This window comes from Phocoena phocoena, chromosome 1 (genome assembly GCF_963924675.1).
Source record: "Phocoena phocoena chromosome 1, mPhoPho1.1, whole genome shotgun sequence".
NCBI lineage: Eukaryota > Metazoa > Chordata > Mammalia > Artiodactyla > Phocoenidae > Phocoena > Phocoena phocoena.
Window position 1 is genome coordinate 951,657 of NC_089219.1, and position 25,370 is coordinate 977,026.

Consider the following 25,370-nt stretch of genomic DNA (forward strand, 5'->3'; position numbering starts at 1 on the left):
GGCTGAGCAGGTCAGAGGAAGTCCCAGGCGGGACAGCGGTGGAGATGGAATGCTGGCCGTGAGCTCGGGGACTGTCCCGCTGCTGCTCTGAGGTTGGAAGTGAGCTGAGGGGACCTGGCCCAGGTGTCAAGAGCCGCTACAAGGAGGTTCTGGATTCCCAGGGTAACAGGGTGATCGTTTGGGGGAAAATGAGCGCGTCCTGCCTCCCCAGGTATGGCCCCTTGGTTGAGAAGTCCTGTACACACAGCGGCTGAGAGTGTGGGCTCCGGACTTGAATGCAAGGTCGTGTAACCTTGGGCAAGTGACCCGCCTGCCCCAGGGACCGTCACCTGTTAAATGGGGAAACGATGGTATATGGTTGTCGTGAACATTAACTGCTATAATTAATAAAAGGCACCTACAGCGGTGTCTGTACCTTGTCCCACTCAGTAGGTGCTACTTATGGCTATTGGTTGGCCCAAGGCACACGTCTTGCTGGGCTGCAAGGCGATTAGCCTGGTACAGGAGACACACAAAAGGTTAGTGTTTGGGTTTAGATACTCGAAATAGGATTTGCAGCGAAGACAGTACACTTGCAATCTGGGCTGTGTCTTGAAAATTCCCTGCAATCTCTTAGGTCCCATTGAGCACAGCAAGGGCACTTCTAGGAGATGCTGGGGGTGGGGAAGGGCGTGCTGCCCTGCGGAGGAGAGTCCGTCCTGAGAAATGCGAGAGCCCCCCTCTCCCAGCCCAGGGGGCTGCAGGAAGGAGAAGAGGATGGGGGAGGAGGAGGGGGCTCCCCCAGGCTCACGGGAGCTGATGTGTACACGTCTCCCTGATGCCAAGTTCAGTGAATTCACGCCGTGGAACTGGGCAAACACTATACCCGGGGCTTTGATTTTCGGGGAGCTGGTGTACCAGCACGGCAAGTGGTGTGTGACACACGGGAGAAGGGACACCCCTGTCCCCATTCTGGACTCAATACAATTTAGAGGTGGAGTGGCGAGGCCAGACAGTGCGATCAGACCAGGCGGGTGGTCCAGCCTCTGGGCTGCCCGCCCTGGTCCACTGAGGCTGAGTGAGGGGACCCTCGAGAGAGGCTGGGGCTCCACGGAGGCCAAGGAGCTGAAGGACAACAAGGCAGAGGCCTGGAAGGGTCGCCAGCCGGGACACCGAGAGCAGGACACCCCTCCTGGGAGGCCTGCTGGGTCCCGCCAAGTCAGGAAGCCATGTCCCAACTTCCTGCTGGGAGACTGCGCTCCACGGGACTCTGGGTCTCTGCACATCTTATGAGCAAGACGCTACCTGCCTTTTGTCCTGCACTGTCTCTCCAAGGAGGTCTGTTGCACACACAGCTTGGACTTGTCCCCGCAGGGGAAGGGGCAGGGTTTTCTGCCTGGTATAAAATACTTGGTGACTGGACCTCAAGTTCATCTCCTATAACGGAACCTGCTGTGCACGTGGCGTCCACCTGGGCTGCCTCCCTTAAGGTGGCCCCTCCCTGGGTGGGCCCAGGTGCCCGAGCACCTGGATGGGGTAGCTGTGGGTTTAGTGTCCTTGGCCTGGGGTGCCCGCAGCCCCCCTCTCCCAGGTACCAAGGGCCCCACGCCCCAGGCCCGGCCTTCGAGCAGTCCTGGGAACCGTCTGGCCAGGCTGGGTGGCTTCCCCCCAGGGTGACCTTGAAGGCACAGCTCTCGGGACTCCCCTGAGGCGCCGTGCGGATGGGGGGCAGATGGGCACGGAGGGGCCTGCCCTGGGATCTGCGCTGGACCCTGGAAGGTGCTGCATCTCCCAGGGCTGCAGAGCCTCAGCCACCTACCCACCCGGGTGGGAGCTGCAGAGATGAAGTGAAGTCCCATCCCGAAAGCAAGTGTTAACCCCACCTGCTCTTCCACGGCGAGGGTCATCGGGGGTCAGAGAGGGCAGAGGGCTGCCTCTGGGTGCAGCTCGTTTTCCCTTGGGGACGGCAGCCAGGGCCCTGTGTCCACAGGAGGCTCCTGACCCTGGGTGACAAGGTCCCGGTGACCTTCTCCCTGCGTGGGGGAGCAGGGACGTTTCCCTCGGGCAGAGGCGCCTGAACGGCCCCGCTGGACGGGGCCCTGCTTGTCCATCTGCTGGCTTCTGGGGCCACCCAGCAGGGGTCCTGGCAGAGCTGCTCCTGCCTGGCCCGGGTGAGCACAAGCTCGGGTGTGTGCACGTGTTTGCACACGCATGGACCTGTGTGTTGTGTTGCATGTGTGTGTGCCTATGAGTGTGCAACTTTCCATCCAAAGGTCATGCGGACCCCGTGGCTAGGCAGGTCACCTCCCACGTTTGCGCCTGCAGCTGACACGGGGACAGCTGGTTTGCAAACGTTTGCATTTCCAGTTCTTTTCTTAAAGCAGACTCCCAGAAGTGGAATGATTGGACCCAATGATGCAGACGTGTTTTGTGCACTTGTCTCTGGAAGGTGGTCCCAGCTGCACCTCCCCTGCTGGACGGGGGCCTTCTGCGCGCCCTCCAACCCCAGGCTGGGGTTAAAGGCAAGCAGTGTAGAAGCAATGCTGGGCTTCGGGCCACGCCCACCTGGGGGCCGCAGCCTCACGCTCTGACGGGCGGGCTCAGCGAGGCGGTGGCACCTCAGCCCGGTGAGTCCTGATGCAGGTGGCCTGGTGTGGACAGGCGAGGATGGGCGAGGAGCTCGGGCGGAGAGTGGGAGACCTGTCTCGGCTCTGCCACCGTGTCTCCCTGTGATGCCTCATGTGGCTAAAATAGCGCTTGCTCCGTATTGCCATGGTGACCGTTCTTTGGGTGCTGCCGGCACGGCAGGCTCGATTTGGGTTGTAAACACAATCCCAGGCCGACTTGGGGACAGGAAAGCGGGACAGACTCCATTTCCCAGCGGCCTCAGGACAGGAAGCGCCCCTCCCTCCACGATGCTCCGACCTGCTTGTCCTAGGCCCTGCTCTGCGGGCACGCCTGGCCTGAAAGGAGAGATGTGCGCCTGTCCCCATTGGCCTGGGCAGGTCTGGTCCCAGCCCTGAGACCCTGGACAAAGCACTAGGCCACCCTCACCCTCAGTGTCCTCCTCCAGAGAACGGGGCACGTCCTAGGGGTGATGCCTGGCGCAGGGTCTGACCCTGGGGGTGCCTTGCCTCGCGGTCCTCACCCGTTCAGTGTGAGGCTCAGCCATGAACGTGTGGGAAGTGCCTGGCTCTGCAGCCTCCAGCCCCTCCCAGGCAAGCAGTCAGGGTCCCGCCAGCCCCTCTCCAGCCCTGGACACAGCAACCCCCGGTCCCTGCTTCCTGCCTCTGCGGACGCGGCCTCTCCCAGCACCTTCTCTAGCACACGCACACGGAGACTGTCTGTCTGGGTCCAACCCGCAGACAAGCCTCGCCGTGCTTTGAAACAGGGACCATCAGTGTAACTGACGGTTAAGCTGAGAACGCGCCACTGCAGGGGGAAGACAGGGCTGAGGTCCTCAGAGGGGTGACCTTGCAGCGGCCCCTCCCGGGGCTGGACTCCGGCCCCGCCCAGGACCCCGCGAGCAGCTCCGCGCCTCCGGCCGTGTCCCCGCCGCGCCCTCTGCCGGGAACGCGCAGCACTGCGCCCGCGGGAAGGCGCCTGCGGGGGGCGGGCTCCGATGCGGCTCCACACCCCGCAAGGCACCGGCCCCGCCGCGGCGACGCACCTGCTCCAAATGCCGGCAGTGCCGGGGGGGAAACCGTCACCCTCTCCTGAAGGAAGCCCTTTGGGTACACACAGCCCCCCCCCCCGGGTCTGCCCCACGCCGTAAGCCGTCCTGCTCCCTGGGCCCCCAGGGCCTGTCTCGGGCCGCCCGGACCCCTCTGCTCCTGCCCCACCCCTCCCGCCCTCAGGCCCCACAGCCAGCCTCCCTTTCCGGGCCCTAGGCAGACCTCGCTCTCTCCGACCAAGCTGCCAGGTCTGTGACCTGTCGCCCGCCAGGGTGCAGCGCCCAGTCGGCCCGCAGTCGACCTCCCTTGAATAAATGAAGGAGCAGGTGAAACGAATGTTGACATCGAACCCGTGTCTCCAAATCCCGAGATCCGAGACGAAGAAAGGAAACACCTGCGGCCCATCCCCCCCACAGCTGCGCGTGCCAAGCGCCTGTCCGCGGGCGTCGCGGGCTCTCCCGTGACCTGCGTGCTCCTCGCCAGGCCCCGCCCGGGTCAGTGTCACGCCTGGCGGGATGCTGGCTCCGGCTGTCACCTCTTCCTGGGCAGCCCCAAGCGCTGAGTGGGCACAGACGCCGCCTGTGAGCTTTGATGGGGAAGGCCCCCGGACGGGGTTCTGAGAAGGACCCCTCGGGAGGGACCACCGACCCCCACGGGAGACTCTGCCTCTGTCTGATGAGGCTCACCGAGCGTAAACTCCAGCTGCCTTTCACCTTTCACCTAGAGGAGCTCAAAGTTGTTGAAAGTACTCAGAAAGAACATTTAACAAAGAAAATCAGGGGGCGAGCCACACGCTGGGGGCCCACTCTGCCCTCTGCCGGCCCCGCCCACCTCCTCCCCGCGGTCCCACAGCGGGTGGGATGCACAGGCTGCAGCCCTGCCCTGGGTCCCAGGTGACAGGTGACAGGAGGGGCAGAAGGCCCGGCTGTGTTGCGGGGTGGGGGGGCCGGGCAGGGGGAAGTTCTCCTCTCCCTGCACCTGCCGTGCTGTCGGACCTCTGCAGTGAGCCATCGTCACTTTTATAATCGGCTAATAACAACACACATTTGTACTTTTCACTTTGGAAATAATAGGTGTTTGTGATCATGAAAGTATATGAGAGCTTTGTGGAAAATTGGGAAATACGGAAAGTGCCCAGAGTGAAAAGGACCAGCCCTCAGCTGCCGGGCCCCTTGCGGGTCTGTCCCGCCTGTGCCTCCGTCCAAGGGTCACTGCCGCTCCGCCCCAGGTGACATCATTAGGCTGCAGCCTGCCGACGGGTGGGCCCCAGAACAGGCCCGGGCTCCCAAGAGGACGACTGGTCCCAGCGTTTCTGAGGGGTCTTCACCCATTTGTTCATTCATTCATTCATTCCAGGTGTGCCAGATGCCTGATGCGGTGGGGATACAGCGGTGACCCAGGCTGACGGGATCCCAACCCCGCCAACTACCCAAACACCCCATGCCCGTGGCCAGGATGCAGGGCGAGAAGTGGATGCCAGGCAGGCTCAGCTGCCTGTCGCTCAGTCGGGACCAAGCCCTCTGTCCTCGAGGCCCTGAGAGGGATGGCTCAGTGGCCCTGCCCTCTGGAGGGGGTCTGCTGGCCTGGGCAGCAGGTCGTTGTTTTGCAGAACTTGTTGGTAGGGGGAGGGTCCTTCACCCTCCCCTCTCCGGCGGCCTCAGGGAAGTGCTCTGGGCACCGCAGGCAACCCATGTGCCCTCACCCGGGCCTGGGGCTAGACGAGGTGGGGGACCCCTCCCCTCCCGGAATACGCCTTTCTCCTCCCCAACGCCCATGGGGAACAGAGGCCCCACTCTCCAAACCCACCTGACCCTGAGCAGGCAGCTACTGGCCCCCCCTCGGACTTCCTCACCAGTACTGGGTGACCCAGCTTCCAGACTCCAGGACAGAGGGCCCCATGTGGCATTCAGGTCTGCAGGCGGCGGCCAGCACCCATGGGGCCACCTGGGATGCTCGGAGCTCCTACCCTGACCAGGGCTTCCCTGGTTAGAAAGGGCTCTTGTGTCCGGTGGGGCCTTGGATGGGGCATGTCCAGGAGATGGTGCCCAGAGAAGGGACCTTCGCTAGCCCGTGCTGCCAGCAGGGGGAAGAGGGCATCAAGGACTGGACCCCCGGCCCCTCCTCCTCTGCCCTCACCACGCTCTGAGGCAGGAAGTCAGAATGGGGGGGGACGGGGGGCGGGGGTGGTGCTGTGGGACGTCTTGCTCTCCTCGGCCCGTCAGGACGTGCCCAAGGCCGTGTGCCAGGCTGGGCTCCCGGTGGCCCAGGGGACACAGCCACAGTGCTGGCCGTGGGGCCAGGTGAGGGGCTGGCACAGGGCGCTGCATCCCACACACTCACCTCTGGGCCACAGGTTCCTGCTCCCTCCTGTGAGCGCCATGCTGCTCCCCTCACATGACAAACCCTCGGACCCCTCCCCTTCCACATGCACCTGACAGCCAGGGAACTCGGTGCCCACGCCGGGGCGTGGAGGAGTGCCCACGGGGTGGGGTCGGGAGCAGACTAACACGGACGTCAGGGATGTTGAGTAGAGACTCAAGGGAAGTGTGGGTCTGGGCAAAGGTGCCACAGCACGTGCGAAGGCCCTGAGCCAGGAGGGAGCCAGGGGGCCGGTGTGGAAAGAGCCACATGAGGCTGGCGCGAGACTGGGCAGAAAGGCCTGGGGTCCCTGAGGACGATGCAGACCACTGCAGGTCTTGAACACCAGAGAGATGGACACAGATGGACTTAGGTTGGACCAGGTGGCAGCAGTGGAGGTGATCGACATGGCAGGAACCCGGAGCTGCCGGGATCTGCAGATGGTGGTGGGTGTAAGAGGGAGAGAAAGCAAAGGAAACCCCAGGAGTTTTGAGGTGAGAATGAGGAAGGAAGGGGTGGGCGCCCTGAGGTGGAGGATGGCATGTCGGGGAGCTCTGGCGGAATGAGAGGTGTGATGGTGGGGGAATCAGCCCAGCGGGGCCATCTGAGCTTGGGATGGTACTTCGAGCCCTAAGTGGACACGAGCAGCTCAAGGGCTTGAGAAGCACCCACGACTGAGGCGGGGGCGGTGGGGACGCATTTAGAGGCTGACGAGGAAGCGGCAGAGGCACAGGGGAGAGACAGCAGCGTCCTAGGGTGAGGACACTGCCAAGGGTCAATGCAGAAAAAGCTGACAGTTGGCAGTGTACTTAAAACACAGGAGGTGGTAGTGACAGTGGCCTCAGAGAAAGTGGCAGGAAAGAGAAAGTGGAGATAAGGGCTGCAGAAAGTTCTGGGCAGGAGTTTGTTGTAGAGAAGAGCAGAGAAATGGGCAGGTGGGTGGATGGCTATGGGGCGCAGAGGGCTCTGTTTTTTAGGACGGAGAGTTCACAGCACCCTAAGTAGGTGAGAGGTGGGCTGTCAACAGGTTTCTCTGTGTCCATCTCTAGGGAGAATATGGGTCCTATGACCATAGGGACTATGTCCATGTGGTTCTCCAGGGACACCAGCACCCTGTACTAGGAGGCGCCGGGAAGCTCTGTGGAATGAAAGAGTGAATGAGAAATCCTTACAATTGTCCAGGTGAAGAGTGGTGAAGGCTTAGCCGGGACTGGAGTCGGGGGTGGGGTGGGGTGGTCAGAGGTTGCCAACGGGGTGGGGTGGGGAAGGGGAGGGAGGCAACAGGGGTGTGGCCCAGAGTAGGACAGGCCTTGGCAGGGGCGGCAGGGATGAGGGGTCTGTAGATTCTCTGAGCCCGGGGTGCGCACCTGGTGCCCAGCTGAGATCCCACAGACTGCAGATTTGGGCCCCTGTGGATGCAACCAGTAAGGGATGGGCCCAGGATGCAGGCACCTGGTGGGTGCGGGCCTGGATAGTATTCTAAGGCGACAGTCCGGAACAAACGCACCGTGTTAAGAAGACCCAGAGAGGATGTGGATTCAGAAGTGGAGGTCACGGGCGAGCTGGACAAACGCAGCCTCCTTGTCCCGAACCGAGGAGCGAACTGGAGCAGAGGAGCAGGCTAGCGAGTGTAGACAAACCTTCCGCAGAAGGAGGAGGGCGGCTGCGGCCGGGAGAACCCACTGAGCCCCGACCTGCCGGCCGTGACCTTCGCTGGGTTCTCTGCTCCTCGCAGTCTGTCTCCGCAGTTGTAAGCTGGCCGGACGCGGGTCACGCGGTCCGATCGCCGTTCGGAATCCAGGGTCTGAGCGGCGGGCCGCACTCGTCACGGGCGACCCGTCCCCGCCGTCCCCTAGCCCAGCGGCTCGCAGACTCGCGCTCACCCGGTTTACCCGGGCTTGTTAGCACAGACTGCTGGAGTTTCGATTCAGCGAGTCTGGGCTGGGCCGAAGGCTTGAATTTCCAACAACTTCTCGGGGCGCGCAGCGCAGGGGCCCCACCTGGGAACCCCGGCCCGGGGAGCCCACTTCACCGAGGGGCCAGCGCGCGTGGCAGACAGGGGGCGTCGGTTGCCGGGCAGAGCCGGGCCGCGCGCGCCCCCATTGGCCCCAGGTGGGGCCGTGCCCCGCCCGACAGGTAGTCCGCCCCGCGCCGCGCCATTGGGCTGCGGCCGCGGGGTCCCCCGGGGATTGGCCCAGGTGGCGGCCCCTCCTCGACCTCATTGGCCGCAGGTGCCACCGCCTCCGCCCCGGGACCGCCCGCCCCGCCGATTGGCCGCCGGCTGGGCCTCGGGTCGGCCATGTTCGGACACCCCCCGCCCCCCGCGAGGCCTGACGCCGGACTCCGTGCGCGCCCCCACCGGCGCGCTCGCGCCGGCCGCGCCCCCGCCCCGCCCCGCCCCGCCCCGCCTGCCGCCAAGTTCCGCGGAGTTGGCCGGAGCGGTGCTCATCTGTCCCCGCGCCGCGCGCTCCCTTCCGCGTTCCGCCGTCTACCCCACCTGCGCCCCGGCCCGGCCGCTGGGGCCCCGCGCCATGGCCCGAGCGTCCGGGGCGCAGCGCTGACGGCGGCCGGCGGAGCGCGCCATGCCCAGCAGGACCGGCCGCAAGATGGACGGGAGCGGCGGCCGCGTCCGCCTGAAGGCGCACTACAGCGGGTGAGCGCGAGCGCCCGACGGCAGGGCCCGGCCGGGGCTGGGGGGCGTGTGCGCCGAGGCGGCGGGGCCGAGGGCAGAGCCGGGCGCGGGGAGCTGCCCCCGACAGCGCCGGCCGTCGGCGACCGTGTCGTCGCAGCTTCGGGAGGCCGAGGGCTGGGGGCAGCCGGCCGTGGCGCTGGAGGGAGGGGACAGCGAGGCCCCTCCGGGCCCAGGGGCGTCCCGGGAGGTCCGGAGGCGCCAGCGCCTAGAGGCGGCCCCGGGCGCTCCGGTCGCACTTGAACGTCACCGGCGGGAAAGTTCGCGGGCAGGGTGGGGTCGGACTGGCCCCCCGGCGCCCTAGCTCGGGGTCGCCGGGCCCAGCTCGGAGCGCGCGGCCATGCGGGTCTCTCCTCGCCCCGACGAGATTTTCCTGGGCTGGGACTTGCCCGGAGGGGAGGCGGGCGTCTGGCACGCCCCGCAGCCCCGGGCCCTGTGTTGACACTCTCCCTGGAAAGTTGGCCGAAACATTCAGGCCACAGCCTGTAAGACGAAAGTTTTTGTCAAATTGTGAAGATTGCTGGCAGGTTTTAAAAACCGAGGTTTTCCTAAACTTTTTACAATGTACCCGACCAGGTCTCAGTTTCAGAACCGTTTCATGACCGGGTGAAGGGCAGGTGCGGTGAGCCGGCTGGTTGCCTGAACGGAGGGCGCCTGGAAGGGCTGGGGCCCTGCGTCCGCGCTGGGCGCCTGGATTCGACCTGCCTCCCTGTGAAATGGGGCGAGCCGGCGCCCGCAGGGGTCAGTGACCGGAGCGCCTGGCCCGGCCCAGAGAGCGCTCGCTGGACTCTCGGTCGCGTCGGGACAGCCCTGGGGGGGGGGGGGCGGGGGGGGGAGGGGCTGCGCCCAGCGGCCGGGACCGCGCTGCGCGCTCAGTGCAGACTGAGGTCGGAGGAGAAGTAGGAGCTTTTGCTGCTGCTTCTTTCCATTGGTGTTGGTCTCCGGGAGCCCCCAGATCGGACCTGGCTGCTCCCAGGGTCGCCTCTGCCGGGGAGTGGGGAGGGGAGCGGACCTTGGCTCCGCAGATGAACTTGGTGGTCTCGGCTGTAGTGGCACCGGAGGAGGGGCTTCGGGCTCGAGCTGGGGAGCACACCTTGTTTGGGGTGTCAGTCAGGCCTCTCCTGCCCGCTTTGCTGTCCTCAGCCTGACCACCTGGGAACGCAGTGGAGGGGGCAGCAAAGGGAATTGGTGGCAGTGCCCCAGAAGAAGGATTTCTGGGGGGGAACGACTGGCCAGCCCACCTGAAGAGGCTGAGGGGGTCTTGTCTTTTGGCTGGCAAGGCGGGCTGCAGACTGAAGCTGGTGAGGTGTCAGCCAGGTCCTGGGCCTCGGCTGGTCCGAGGGTCTTGGCTCACTGAGGGTAAGGAATTGCTGTCGTACAGCAGAGACAGTCCTCTTCCCTTCCTGGAACCATGGAATAGAGCAACAAGTGACTGAAAATCAGAGTTGATCCTTAGTGAGAGGAAGTCCACACCCGGAGAGGCCAGGGGGCAGGTGGGAACCAGACCCCCAGCCTTCCGCCAGGAGGAGTTCAAGTAGGCACTGGGCCAGGGGTGGAAGGCGGACCAGGCAGTTGCCGTGGGCAGAGTTCAGGGAGCCCCAGGGAGTTCTGGCTGAGCTGCCTGTCCGTCCCCTCCCCGGGCTTGGGCCCCTGGAGAGCGCTTTGGTTACCGGGGGAAATGTGACCTGTTGAGTCTGGTTTCCCAGCGATGAGGCCACACCCTATACTCTTCCCTCCTCTTTCCCGTCCCAACCTCCCCTCCTTCCTCTCCCCTCCCCCCCTCCCCTCCCCTCCCCCCTCCTCCCCTTTCCTCTGCCCCTTCGCAGTCCCCTCCCCCTCCCTGCTGCGGCTTTCTCCCTCCTTCTCCCACTCTTCCTTCTCTCCCTCCCACCCTCCTCATTTCTGCCCCAGGCTGACCGTTCCTCCTCGATCCCAGCTCCTCACGCCTCCCGGGGCTTTCCCTAAAAGTGCTCCGCACTGGCGCCTCTCACCGGGACGAGAGAGTCTGGCGTCTGAGTTGGGAGACAGTCCTCGGCGGGCGCTGACCTGATGCTGGCTCCGGAAAGTGTCCGCCGCGCTCCGCGCTCACTTACCCAAACCCCGTGGGGTCCGAGTGAAATTCCTTCCCTGTGCTGCCACTGCAGGTTATTTTTAAGCAGCAGGGCTGGGAGCTGAGGGTCAGATACATTGGAGACACTATTCTTTTTTTTTTTTTTTGAAATTTTAAGATCAGCTTGTTAAGTTCAGTGCTGAAAGCCATCAGAAGAACATTCTCCTGAAAATTATTTTTTCTTCGAAAAAGAGGAAACTCAGCGCCCTCCTAGCGCGGCCACAGATGCGACGGCAGGCAGGCCTCTCTGAAGACGAGCTAGTCCAGTAGTCGGTCGAGTCCCTCTCCCGGTTGGCAGGATTGCAGTCTGGATCACCCTCGTCATCCTCCAGCTCCAGGTCATCCATTTCCTGGAACAAAGACTCATCTACCTCCGCGTTGTTTCCAGCATCTCCCAAGAGCTGAATGTCAGATGTGGAGACACTGTTCTTAAAAATGGGGGGTCATCAGCCGCCCCCACTGGGGGGATGCCTTCTCCCCTCGCCCTTTCCCATCCCCTCCCCTCTCTGCCCCAGGCCCTCCAGAGGCTTGAGATCACGGTCTCCCCCTCGCTTGCTGGGCCTTTGGAGGGTGTGCAGTCACCGGACTCTGAGGGTGGGTCCGGGGGTCCGGCAGCTTCTCTGTTTTCAGGGGGTTTCCAGGTGATGCATGCTGGGTTTGGAGACCCTGCTCTGCCCGCTTTTCTGAGATCACAGGAACACTTGGCTGGATCTTCCTTCTCTGCAGCTCAAGCTTGTCTTCCAGAACTCTTATTGAGGGCCTGCTGTGTCCAAAGCCCAGGCCTGGGTGCATGGCTTGGGCAGACCCGGGAGTCCCGGGAGGGGACGTCCAGCAGGCTGTTGCCCCAGCCCGGGGCTCTGTCTTGGCGCCCTGAGCTGGCAGCCTCAGGATCCCGTTTGCTCAGAGATGCCGCTTGATTCGGGTTTGGGATGACATTAGGGGTGGTGGTCAGGGGTCTGGCCGGGGGTTGGGACAGTCCCTCCCCACTGGTGCCAAGGTCATGCGTTGGAGGGAAGAGCTGCAGTGCTGTCACTGGGTGATGAGCTTGGGGCCCAGGGGCGCCTCCAAACCACTGGGGAGCTGCCCACCCGAACTCTAGGCCCTGAAATGCTGGGGGGTCGGGGACTAGCTGCCACGTGGGGTTAGAACTGCGGAGGAGGGTCATGGGGCAGGGAGAGGTCAAAGGTGAGGGGATGGCAGACTGACTTCCAGAGTTCCCTGTGGCAGGGGGACTGGTGGATGCTGGGTCATTGGCGAGTGTGGGCAGCGTGGGTACCAAGTCTGGGTGACCCCGGGATGATGGGGTGGGTGCGATGGGGGCTTGGTCTCTGGGGCCCCCACTGATGAGCCGTGAGAGCCCTCTGTGCCTTGGTTTGCCAAGACGTCGCAGGCTGTGGTGAGCTCGGGGCCCCGGGGACGGGTGCTGTGGGTCTGTGAGCAGATGGGGCCAGTTCCAACGAGAAGGGGTGGGTGGCTGGGGGCCATATCCCCCCACCCGCTAGGGTGAGTGACCCGTGGGCCGGGCCCCAGCTGTGGTGGGCGCCCCGCGGACAGGTCTTGGTGGCCCTGGATTTGTTACCTGGTGGACGGAGACTTTATAAACACACGTTTGACAGACTTCAGAAGCCAGCAGTGTTAGCGCCAAGCAGACCCTGCATTTCTCTTGTGTGGGATGTTTCACGTCTTTCTTCATACGCTCCACTCCCTTGTGGTGTCAGATGCTGGCAGAATTTCCCCAAAACTTGAGCGTATTCTAAAGTGGTTCTTGCTGAGTCTCAGTGAGCATAGCCGAGTCCGTGCCATCCCTGCTTTGGGTGGTGGTGATGGGAGGGGACGGTGCATGGTGGGGGGGATGCCCCTCCCCCCTATCCTGGGGGGGGTCGAGCGTTTCCCTTGTGCTGACTTGCCTCACCCCCGAAGGGCCAGCCCTCAAAGGCTGACCCTGAGTCCCTGAGCTGTCCCCAGTGATCCAGCTTCTACTTCCCTATTTTGGATGAAAAGATGAAAGGCAGTGACATTCTGGGACTGGCTTTTCCAAAAAACCGAACCTGGAATTCTGTTGTGGCCGCACCAAAGGCGGTCAAATGGTCCCTCCAGGGTTTCAAGAAGCTGCGGCCTTGGGTTAATACGTTACCGCCTTCTGCCCCCACGCCCCCAGTTCCCGTCTTCTGAAGGTATATGACGTGGCCCTGTTGGCGCCACGGAGGTTGGGGGACGGTGTAATGAGGCTGGTGGGCTTGAGCTGAACAGGCTGTGTGCAGCCGCCCCACGCTTCTTGGGTGACCGTTCTGGCAGCCTCACTCCTGGTGTCCGAGCAGGTCTGCCCGGCCTCCACGGGGGGTGGACGGTGCTTTCTGCCGTGCCCACCCTGGTCCTTCCGCCCCACTGAGGCACATCCACGCACCCAGATACATCTTTCTGCACAAGGGCACTCGTGGTGGTAACTTACGTAGACTGCGGGCAGTGGTTCTGGGGAGAGGCTGTGATATTCTCTTTGGGGACAGCATTGCTTCATTTATTTGGTCAGTAACTCGGTTAATCAATCATCAGTACTTCATGTGGCTTAAATATGCTCCATGGTGAGACCTGTGCATCCTTTCTGCCCCAGGGACATCCTGATCACCAGCCTGGACTCCGCCACCACCTTTGACAAGCTCTGTGAGGAGGTGCGGGAGATGTGCCACCTCCACCAGGGTCACCCGCTCACCCTCAAGTGGGTGGATAGTGAAGGTAGCGCCTGGGCGCGTGTCGGTCGGGTTGTGAACCTCTGAATCTGTGCGCAGCCCCTTCTGGGGGGAGACGGACAACCTTGGAATTAAACTGGTTAAATTTAACCAGCTTCCCCACTGGGGTCGTTGGAAGCTGTTTCCTGGGAAGAGGCTGCGACAGGTGCGTGGACAAACTGGGCAGGGGAGTGGGGGGTGAGCTGCCCCTTGCGGGGGGAGCCACCCACCCCCGCAAGGCCAGGTCTGGTCTGGGCACCAGGGAGAGGCTGCAGGGTCTCCTCCACACCTTGCACGGCTCCTTACCTTCCTTACATGACCTTCCTTCCCCGTATCCCGGGTTTTTCTGGTGGGTGATTTGGAAGCTGAGCTCTTCATTTTCTCGGGGAAGTGGGGAGGGTAAGGGTGGCCGGGGCCCCAGGGTCCATCTCTCCTTCCCTCTCCCTCCCTCCTCTCTACCCCCCCCCCCCCCCCCGCCCCGCTTCCTTCTTTCCTGCTGCTGGACACACTTCAGAGAAAGCTGAGGGTTTGGGAGACCATCCAGGAGCTCCCTGGCAGCTCTCAGCCTGGACAAGGGGCAGGCAGGTCTCTGGCCGTGCCCCTTCCCGCAGGCACCTGGCCGCGTGGGGTGCTGGCTGGCTGTGGATCTGTGCCCCTGTCCGGCCGCAGCGGACAAGGAGCCCTTCCCTCCGCTCTAGGACTGGCCAAGCGTGCGCTTACTCTCACCCTGGCCGGGAAACCTAGGACGCCGTAGCTCCCCGCGTGGCCTTCTCAGGCTGTGGGTGAACTCGTTGCCCTTCTAGGCTTAGTTGGTTCTGATGTCGGGCCCCGGCTGGGCTGACCTGTGCTGGTCGGGCTGGGCAGCTGGTCACAAGCAGCGAGACTGCCCTCCCAAACTCGGGTGCCCGCCACCGTGAACCCCTCTGCCTTGGGCCTGCGGTGGCCTCATCCGTGTCTCTTGTCCACCAGGTGACCCCTGCACTGTGTCCTCCCAGATGGAGCTGGAGGAGGCCTTCCGCCTGTCCTGTCAGCGCAAGGACGAAGGGCTCATCCTTCACGGTCAGTGGCGGCCAGAGGGCGGTCTGGGGAGGGTGTGTGTGTGTGTGTGTGTGTGTGTGTGTGTGTGTGTGTGTGTTGGGGCGGGGTGGGGGGGCGGGGTGGGGGCAGGGGCGCTTTGTCAGACCAGTAGCCACGTGGAGGATCGCGGTTTAAGATCGTAGGATGCCCGAGAATGTAAGGATGTGGGATGGGATGCAATGGGGTTTTTTTCTCTCACATTTTATTAACCCAGATAAAATTGCTCTTACTTGTAAGGAGAAGCCCGGGTCCTGGAGCTGGTTAGCCCTCACTGCCCTCGTTTCCTGGGGGCGGCATCGCTCACCTGCCCCCACCTTTCCGGGGGCTCTGAGGGCCCGGGGCCCACGTGCCTGCGGACAGAGCAGGGACAGTGCCGCAGCCCTGCCCCGGGGCGGATGAGACCCTCCCCGTGGCTTTCTGCAGGCTCACAGCCTCCCTCCGCTGGCTAAGCTCAGCACTGGGTAGAAATTGAGTCGCGGGAAGTGTTCTTTGCTATCGTGTCAGTGTCGTCTTTAAATCGCAGGTTTTCAGACTGTGCCCCCCAGCACTTTGGGGTTCTGCAAGGTGTCTGCCGAGAGAGCATAGTTCTGGCAGCTGTGGCCGCCCTGCCGCTCCGCATCCGCTTCTGGTGCAGCTTATAGTCAGGCGGGGGCCGCGGACGGCTGGGCCCAAGAGCCAGGACCGGCGCACGAAACCGTCTATAGTGTTTTTTTTTCATTTAATTTATTTTTGGCTGCGTTGGGTCTTTGTTGCTGCGTGCGGGCTCTCTCTAGTTGTGGCGAGCAGGGGCTACTCTTCGTTGCAGTGCTCAGGCTTCTCATTGTGGTGGCTTCTCTTGCTGCGGAGCACGGGCTCTAGGCGTGCGGGCTTCAGTAGTTGTGGCGCGCAGGCTCAGTAGTTGTGGCGCACGGGCTTAGCTGCTCCGCGGCACGTGGGATCTTCCTGGACCAGGGCTCAAACCCGTGTCCCCTGCGTTAGCAGGCGGATTCTTAACCACTGCACCACCAGGGAAGCCCCTGTCCGCGGTTTTCTGTTGGACCATCGTTCTCTCTGATGCTGGACTAGTGGTTGGTTAAAATACCTAGTTTCTGTAGTCCTTTGTATGGACGTGGATTAAACGTCAAACCTACGCTCGTCCACTGCGTGGTGGTGGTTAGCACGTCTGTGTTGACTCAACAGTGAAAGGTTCGGTACTTTCAAAATGCACTCTATTTTCTAGATTAAGGAAAAGGTCATTTGAGCTAGGTTTTAGTACGTTTAACCTTTTCTAGTAACTTATTGTGGAAGCCCAGGTATATCTTACCACGCTTAATTTTGAACTTCATTTTGAGTGTAAAGAAGTGGACCGAAATGTGCTTTCAGAAGTCAGTTTTCAAGGGAATTTCGGTTCTTCCCCATTTCCATATGGACTTAGCCGTACACATCAGGAGTCCTCCTGGGACGGTTCTGCTCTCTAGACCCCTCTGGTTGCTTCTTCCCCTGAATTATTCCGTGCATCTCCGTGTCTCGTCAAAGGGAGTCGGGCACACATCCACGTGCTGGGTTTGCCTTAATGAGCGTCTCCCAGGAGCAGGCTCTCGTCGCAGCGGGGGCTCTACGGGCAGCCTGACTCCCAGCAGGACTTCTCACGAGGCCGCAGTAGGCACTGACGCTCTCTCTCTCTCTGTCTCTCTCTCTCTGTGCAGTTTTCCCCAGCATCCCCGAGGAGCCAGGCATGCCCTGTCCGGGAGAAGACAGTGAGTACCGCCTCTCCCATGACGTGTGTCACAGTGATGGGTTGACGTGTGTGCTCTGCAAGGCGGGGGAGGATGGAGCTTGGTGGCCCGAGGCTTAGGTGCCCCTTGCAAACAGTCTGAAAGCAGAGTGGGCAGCGGGTGTGGCCTCGTGTGGGATTTTCACTGGTGTCCTCGCCCTTGGCTAGGGGTGTATCCACCATCAGACAGGGCACTGGCTTGGTCAGTGGTGCCATGAGGTAAAGCCCAGGAGAAGCCCTGATGTCCCCCGGCGGGAAGGGGCCTGGCTGGGATGGCTGGACACTGCTCCCGTGTGTCTGTCCCAGCTGTGGCCACCCCCAGACCTGGTCATCGGCCCCTCCCAGTCCATACCGGGCCCACCAGGGAGGCATCCGTTCCTCCTCCATGGCAGGTCTGTTGGTTGAAGATAGAGTCCCAGGGGCCGTGGGTCAGAGGAGAGCTTCTGACCACGCCCCGGAGGCCCCTGACCCTGAACAGCGTGCCCTGCCTCGTCTTTCAGGGCAGGGCCCCCAATGGATGGGGCGTAGAGAAACTTTACACCAATCACCAGACCCTCCTCGGGCCCTGACCTGGTGCTGAGGGGCTCTGGACCCCGGTGGCCGCTTGTTCGGTTAGGGGGACTTGGCTCCGCCTCCTGCCAGCAGGGGCCCCAGGGTGGGCTCCGGATCAGGTCCCTGGGCCCGGCCTCTGGATGCCAGCAGCGTCCTGTGTGGGGTGGGAGCAGATTTGAGCAGTGGCCGGACTTGGGTGCGTGACTTGCATTTCGGGGAGCAGTCGGGGATGAAGAGAGATTTGGGAGCCCTTAGCATAGAGGAGGTTGTTGAGGCCACGGAGGGTGTGGCCAGTGATGAGGGCCGGGCCTTGGGGTCTCCCAAAGAGAGCAGGGGACCCTGGAGGAGCAGTCAGCAAGGCCATGGAGACATCCCGATCGTGGAGCCCTGGCGGGAGTGGAGCAGGCAGTCTGAAGAGGCAGCAGTAGCCCAGGGGCCGTCAGGAGGTGCTGCCCCAGGGGGCGGACGTGAGGGGCAGGTCTGGGAAGGCTGGGGGGTGGGTGAGCAGTCCCAGTGCGTCCTGGCTGGGAGGCAGATGTCCACCGCTGGTAGATAAAGCCAGAGGTGGGGGGCGAGCCTGGAGCTTCTGAGGCCTGGAAGCCGCCCTGAGAAGGTGGGCAGGGGGGCGGGAGGGAGTCAGTCCCACGGGTAAGACTTCCTGGCCACCGCCCGCCCCGTCCAGGACAGCAGGGTCCTGTGCGCATGTGCGGTTTCGCTGCCAGCGGCCCTTGGACCTGCCAGGACGTGGCTCAAGACAGGACACTGCGGGGGTGGGGAGTGCGGACAGCCGGGAGCAGACCCCATGAGCAGAAGCCCACCTGCAGGAGCCCCAGGTGGCCAGAGAGGAGCTCGTCGGTGGGGGGCTCGGAGGCGGGTGGGCCTCCCGGGGGTCCTCATCCCACGCGGGGCTGCCCCTCCCCGTGGCCCCCCGCCCCGGGGTACCCACGTCTCATGGAAGGGGCACACTTTTGATAGTTCACGTTGTCTTTTCAGACACATAAAAGGATAAAATAAGGTAGACCTTCCAGCTGGAAGGAGGGTCCCCTCCACTGTGCTCTGTATGAGGGGTCCCCCAGCTCGTTTCTTTGCCCCCTTGATGGCTCTCAACCACAGTGACAGGCTGTCTGTCTGTCTGCCCAGAGTCGTCGCCAGCAGCCCGTGCAGTGCGGGGGTCGCCCAAGCATCTCTGCATCTCGGTCTCTGGCTGCCCGGCCATCAGCTCAGGCCAGGGCCCCAGCAGTGCTGCCCTGAGGGCCTCGGACCTGCCCGTTCTGTCCCCGACTCGGTGCCCTCCTGGCTTCATCCCCGCGTGGACGCCGCCCTGTCTGGGGCCTCATGTAGGGGATGGTGATGGGGGTCGGCACAGCCGATGCTGTGCCCTCCTGGGGTCGTGGGAGTCACAGGATCTCTGCCGGAGAGGGACGTGGGCTGACGTGTGGGCAGGGGCTGCATCACCGCGGGGGAATGCGGAGAATGTGGGGCCATCCCCACTCGCGAGCAGGTCCTTGAGATGCTCACCAGGGGCGGCTCCGAGCTCCGGGCCACTCGCTTTTGTTGGAACATTCCAGCAGCCTCTCAGCGCAGGTGGAGGATGGGGTGGACGGAGGGTGGGGGTGGCGTCCCCTCCCTGGCTCTGCTTGTTCAGCTCGGTCGTGACGCTGACCTTGGGCAGTTAGGACCGCCCTGCGCTGGTCCCCCGATGGCCTGGGTGCAGGCATGATCCTGGCACCTGCGTGGGCGTTGGTGTTCACTGCCAAGGCCGGGCGAGTTAGAAGGGTCAGGCTGGTGGGACACATGGCACCCTTGACATGGGTCAGGACCGCGTGCAGATGCTGGCGGGTCTGACGGGCGGTAGCCAGACAGGGACACGCGGCAGAGATGCAGCCTCAAGGTCGTGCTGGGCATGTCCGGCCGGGCCTGTGTTCATGGCAGCAAAGCGCCTTCCAGCACCTTCTGTGCAGGGTGTCAGCCTGAATTTAATCGGTTCTATAGGGTTTTTAAAAATGGTGTAAAGTACACCTAACATAAAATGTGCTATTTTAACCACTTTAACCTGAACAATTGAGTGGCATTTAGTAGGTCCACCACCTCTGCCGCTTCTGAGACACGTTCAGGAAGAAAACCTCGTGCCCACGAGCAGTCACAACTCCTCCGCTCAGCGCCTGACAGCCACCAAACTGCTCCATCTCTACGGAGTTACCTGGTGTAGACGTTCCGTGTAAATGGAATAGATGATACGTGGTCTTTTGTAACTGGCTTCTTAACGTGATGTTTTTGAACTTCATCCATGTTGTAAGGTGTATCAGAACTTCAGTCCTTTCTTTTTTCCCCCATTTTTTTTATCACGGTGAAATACACATAATATAAATTATCACCTTAACCATTTTTAAGTGTATAGTTCATTGATATAACCTGAATTCATTTTGTTATGCAGCCATCACCACCATCGTCTCCAGAACTTCCTCATCTTCCCAAACCGACACTCTGCCCCCCCCCCCCGTGAGACGCTCACTGCCCACCCCTCCCCCAGCCCCGGGCCCCACCCTCCTCCTTTCTGTCTCTGTGAGTGTGACTCCTCCAGGGACCTCACAGAAGCGGGATCACACAGAATTCGTCCTTTTGTGTCTGGTTTATTTCACTCGGCATCGTGTCCTCAGGGTCCATCCACGTTGGAGCGGGTGTCAGAGTTTCCTCCCTTTCTAAGTTTGAATAATATTCCATTGTATGGATGGACTACGTTTTGTTTATCCATCTGACGATGGGGTCGCTTCTGTGTTTTAGCTACTCTGAATAATGCTGCTATGAACATGGGTGTAGAAATATCTCTGAGACTCTACTTTCAGTTCTTTTGGGTATGCATGCAGTAATGGAATTGCTGGGTCATATGGTAGTTCTATTTTTAATTTTTTGAGCAACTGCCACACTGTTTTCTACAGTGGCAGCACAGCACCATTTTACATTCCCGCCAGCAGTGCACAGTGGTTCTCATTTCCCCATATTTTCACCAATGCTTGTTGTTTTCTGGTTTTTTGATAGTAGCCATCCTGGTGGGTGTGAGGTGACATCTCACTGTGGTTTTGATTTTCGTTTCCCTAATGATTAGTGATGGTTGAGCCTCTTTTCATGTGCTTGTTGGCCATGTGTATGTCTTCTTCGGGGAAATGTCTACTCAAGTTCTTTGCCCATTTTGAATTGGGTTGTTTGTTTTGTTGCTGTGGAGTTTTAGGAATTCTCTACATATTCTGATATTAACCCCATATCAGATATATGATTTGCAAACATTTTCCCCCATTCTGTGAGGTTTTTTTTGTTTGTTTAACTTTGTTTATGGTGTCCTTTGATGCACAAAATTATAAAATTTTCATGAAGTGCAATTCGTCTGTGTATGCTTTTGTTGCCTGTGCCTTGGTGTCATGTCCAAGAAATCATTGCCAAATCCCATGTCGGGAAGCTTTTGTCCTTTGTTTTCTTCTAAGAGTTGTATAGTTTCAGATCTTACGTTTAGGGTCTTTGCTGCATTTTGAGTTAACTTTTGCATATGATGTTAGATGAGGGTCCAACTCTGTTCTTTTGCATGTGAATATCCAGTTTTCCCAACACCATTTGTTGAAAAGACTGTCGTTTCCCCATTGAATGGTCTTGGCACCCTTGCTGGAAATCATTTGACCATATGTGTGAGGGTTTATTTCTGGGCTCTCTATTCTATCCCATTGGTCTGTTTGTCTGTCTTTATGCCAGTAGCACAGTTTTGATTACTGTAGCTTTGCAGTGAGTTTTGAAATCAGGGAGTGTGAGTCCTCCAGCTTTGTTCTTTTTCGAGATTGTTTTGGCTCTTCTGGGTCCCTTGAGATTCCATAACAATTTTAGGATGTTTTTCTGCCAAAAACATCATTGGGATTTTGGTAGTGATTGCATTGACTCTTCAGATCACTTTGGGTAGTATTGATATCTTAACGATATTAACTCTCCTAATCCATAGACACGAGATGTCATTCTACTTATTTACGTCTTGTTTAATTTCTTTCAGCACTGTTTTATAGTTTTCAGTGTACAAGTCTATCACTTCCTTGTTAGATATATGCTTAAGTATTTTATTCTTGATGCTAATGTAAATGGAACTGTGTTTGTAATTTCCTTTTTGGGTTGCTCACTGTGAGGATATAGAAATGCAACTGATTTTTATGTGTTGACTTGCTATCCTGCTATTTTGCTATTTCGTTTCTGTGGAATCAGTTTTCTATGTCATCTGTGAACAGAGATAATTTATTTATTCCTTTTCAATTTATATGCTTTTTATTTCTTTTTCTTGCCTAATTGCTCTGGTTAGAACCGCTAGTACTCTGTTGAATAGAAATGGTGATAGTGGGCATCCTTGTCTGTTCTTGATCTTGAAAGAAAAGCTTTCAGTCTTTCACCGTTGAGTGTGATGTTTGCCGTGGGTTTTTCCTGTATGGCTTTTCTTGTACTGAGGTGGTTTCTAGGGTATGAGAAATGTACTTGGTCCTTGTCCCTAGTTTACGGCAAGGAGCTCCTAAAACCCTTGGAATTTCCTGAGTGATAGGAGTGTCTTGTCATTCATTAGGAGGTGATTTAGGGTGGGGGCCCTGATAGCCTCAGGATGGGGCTGGTCACCGGAAAGACGAAGAGATTAGAGGCTCGGAACTTTCAGTCCCAGCCCCTGACCTTAAGGGAGTGAGTGGTGAGGGGCAGGAAGTTGAACTTATCTCCAACAACTGCCAATGATTTAATCAACTGTGCCTATGCAATGAAGCCTCCATAAAACCCCGAAAGGATGGGGCTCAGAGAGCTCTCAGATCAGATTTGGGGGAGTGGCTCCTGGAGAGCGTGGACGCTCCGCACCCCTTCCCCGTGCCTCGCCCTGTGCATCTTCCTTCTGGCTGTTCCTGAATTAATCTGGGAAGGTAAATGTTTCTCTGAGTTCTGTGAGCTGCTGTAGCAAATTAATCGAATTGAGGAGGGGGGTGTGAGCCTCCAATCTATAGCCGTGGGTCAGAAGCAGGTGTCAACCTGGACTGGCAACTGGCATTGAAGTGGGGTGGTGGGCAGTCTTTGTAGGACTGAGCCCTTACCCTGTGGGGTCTGACGCTACCTGCAGGGAGATGGTGTCAGAATTGAGTTAATTGCTTGGTAGTATGGGGAAAAACATACCAGGTACCTCCTATTCCTAGTTTGTTGAATGTATTTATGGTAGAAGGATTTTCTACTTTGTCAAATGCCTTTTCTGCATCCGTTGATCTGATCGCATGTCTTTCTTTTGTTCTGTTAATGTGGTTCATCACATTATGGATTGTTCATCTTTTTATTCCAAGAATAACTCCCCCCTGGTCACGGTGCATAACCCTTTTACTGTGCTGCTGAATTTGGTTTGCTAGTATTTCGTTGAGGAGTTTTGTGTCATTTTTCTTAGGGGACGTTGGTCCTTCGTCTTCTTTTCTTGTAGTCTCTTTGCCTTGCTTTGGCGTTAGGGTAAGTTGACCTCCTAGAACGAGTTAGGAAATGTTCCCTCTTCAGTTTTTTGGAAAAGTTGGGGAAGGATTGGTGTTAGTTCTTCTTTAAATATTTGGTAGAATTCACCAGTGAGGCTGTCGGCTCCGGGACTGTTCTTTGTCGGGGAGCTTTTCTTTTTTTTATTACTGCTTCACTCTCCTTACTAGTTATAGGTCTATTCAGGTTGTCTGTTTCTTAGTGATTTAGTCTTGGTAGATTCTGTGTTTCTAGGAATTTGTGCATTTCATCTAGGTTATCCAGTTTGTTGGTGTACAATGGTTTATAGTAGTCTCTTACTGACTTCTGTGAAATCAGTAGTAATGCTCCCACTTCCATGTCTGATTTTAGTAATTTGAGCCTTTCCTTTTTTTCTTAGTCCATCTAGCTAAAACTTTGTCAATTTTGTTGATCTTTTCAACAAAAATGGTTTCACTGATTTTTCTCTATTGTTTTTCTGTTCTCTGTTTTGTTTATCTCTGCTTTAATCTTTATTATTTCCTTCTGCTAGCTTTGGGTTTTATTTGTTTTTCTAGTTTCTTAAGTCGTATAGTTAGGCTGTTGATTTGAGATCTTTCTTTTTTAAAAAAAATTTATTTTATTTATTTATTTTTGGCTGCGTTGGGTCTTTGTTGTTGAACGCGGGCTTTCTCTAGTTGCCTTGAGCGGGGGCTGCTCTTCGTTGTGGCGCACGTGCTTCTCATGGCGGTGGTTTCTCTTGTTGCGGAGCACAGGCTCTAGGTGCGCGGGCTTCCGTAGTTGAGACACGTGGGCTCAGTAGTTGTGGCTCACGGGCTCTGGAGCGCAGGCTCAGTAGTTGTGGCGCACGGGCTTAGTTGCTCCGTGGCATGTGGGATCTTCCCGGACAAGAGCCAGAATCCGTGTCCCCTGCGTTGGCAGGCAGATTCTTAACCGCTGCACCACCAGGGAAGCCCCGAGATCTTTCTTACTTTTTAAGGGAAGCATTTATAGCTGTAAATTTCTCCCTTAGCTTCGCTTTCTCGGCATCCCTTAGGTCTTGGTATGTTGTGTCTTTGTTTTCATTTGTCTTTAAGTATTTTCTAATTTACATTGTGATTTCTTCTTTACATTTCTTTCTTCTTTACATTCTTTCTTTTACATTACATTTCTTTACATTTCTTTCTTTCTTTCTTGTTTAAGAGTGTGTTGTTGAATTTCCACACATTTGTGAATTTTCCAGTTTTCCTCCTCTTGTTAATTTCTAACGATCCTGCTGTGGTCGCAGAAGACATTTTGTGTGATATCTGTCCTTTAAAATCGATTGAGACTTACCGTGTGGCCTGATGGTTGGGAGGGCAGAGTTTTACCCACTGCGGCACCAGGGACGTCCCCCTCTTGGGTGTTTCGTCACATCTTATGTATCCATTCACCTGTTGTTGGACGTTGGGTTGTTTCTGCATCTTGGCTATTGTGGACATTCATGCACAGGTTATAGGTTTTTAAGACACTGAATTGGTCATTTTGTTCTGGCCACAGCACAGAGAAGTTTTCAGGTCTGTGTATGTTGAGGCATCATCAGAATAAACTGTCAGCAGGGCCCGGGAGACGCCCCAACTTAAAGGGTTCTGGCTTCTGTCCGGTCCCGCGTCCTGCGCAAGCGGAGCTTGGTTGCCCTGCATTGCCCGCGAGGTGCAGGCGTTGGAGGTGAATGTGCCGTCGGCTCAGCTGGGAGGATGTGCTCCCTGCTGTCGGCAGCAGGGTCCTGATGGCAGCTGGGAGACCGGGAGGCTCCCTCCCACCAAGCGGAAGCACCTTTCCAGGGCGTTCCGGGGCGCTGTGTGCGGGGAGAGCTGGGCTGGCTGGTGACGTCCCCGGGGGAGGTGGGACCTGCAGGTGGTGGCTCTGGGTGGCTTATTGGAGTCCAGGAATGACGTGGCAGCACTGGGGCCCGAGGGAGGGCCACCTGCTGGCTCTGGCAAGGGCGCCGGGCAGCCCAGGGCCAAGTGCGGGGTGGTGGCAGCACAGAGGGGCTCTGTGACCTCACGGTGCCCTCTGTGCGTTATCCATCCCGCTGGGGGTCCTCCTCTGCTCACACGGAAGTGTTCATGTTGGATTTTTGTGCGTTTCAGCCTGTTTCACATTTTCCTTTCTGGCTCCCCCAAATGGAAGACATATTTCGTTTCTTGCATTCTGGTCTTTGATCCGTCTAGAACGTACAGCTGTGTCCCCGGTGGTGTTGGCCTGGGTGTCTGGCTGGGCGCGTCTCCTGTCTCAGACGTGAGTGGCCAAAGCTCTCGGGCCCGAGATGCAGCAAACCCAGGTCTCTGCTCTGCGCCTCGGGCAGCGGGACTCGGGGAGCCTGTGAGATGCAGCAGATGTCGGACCTGGGGGCGGCGGGGATGTGGAGAGTGCGCCGCACACGGGCCTGGGTCGCGGCTCCTCCAGGGCATACGGTCACCGTGACAGACGGCAGGCCGGTCCCCGCCGGGATTGCCGCAGTGAGCATCAGGGTTGCACCTGGGCGCTGTGCGGGGATCCCGTCAGGGACCCTCCTCGCCTCCCCTTGGCCATCCCACCCCCATCAGGAAGGGAGGGCGCAGGGCCAGCAGGCAGCCGGGCCCCTTCCTAGCAGGGTCCCTGAGTGCCCACTGGGTGGCCTGCTCTAGGCTCTGCTGGGCCACTTGTCCTTGCAGCCACGAGGCCCGACGGGAGGGAGAGGCCTGGCGCAGGGCAACGGGGACTTGGGGGTGTGCGGTGCTGCTGGGCGTGTTAGGTCCTGGGGCTGCGCGACCTGGTACCCCGAGCTCAGAACAGCTGGAGACGGAGTCTGCAGTGGGAGCTCCGGGGGAGAAAGGTCTGGGTCTTCTGGCCGCACACTCCTCCCTCCGGCTTCATGGGCACCTCCCCTCTGTGTCCGCCTGTCTTTCCTCCTCTTCTTACAAGGACATGTCATTGGATATAGGGCCACTCTCGAGCCCCTTACTTCCTC

General features: G+C 59.1%; 1 protein-coding gene across 1 annotated transcript in view; it reads left to right on the forward strand.

Moving 5' to 3' along the window:
* Positions 1-8,593: 8,593 nt before the first annotated feature.
* PRKCZ (protein kinase C zeta) overlaps positions 8,594-25,370 on the forward strand; it is a 98,672-nt gene continuing 81,895 nt past the window's right edge. The window contains exons 1-4 of the mRNA XM_065893537.1: positions 8,594-8,664; positions 13,419-13,540; positions 14,503-14,592; positions 16,296-16,346. Coding sequence (XP_065749609.1) covers positions 8,594-8,664; positions 13,419-13,540; positions 14,503-14,592; positions 16,296-16,346 — 334 coding nt within the window. The remainder of the gene's footprint in view (positions 8,665-13,418; positions 13,541-14,502; positions 14,593-16,295; positions 16,347-25,370) is intronic.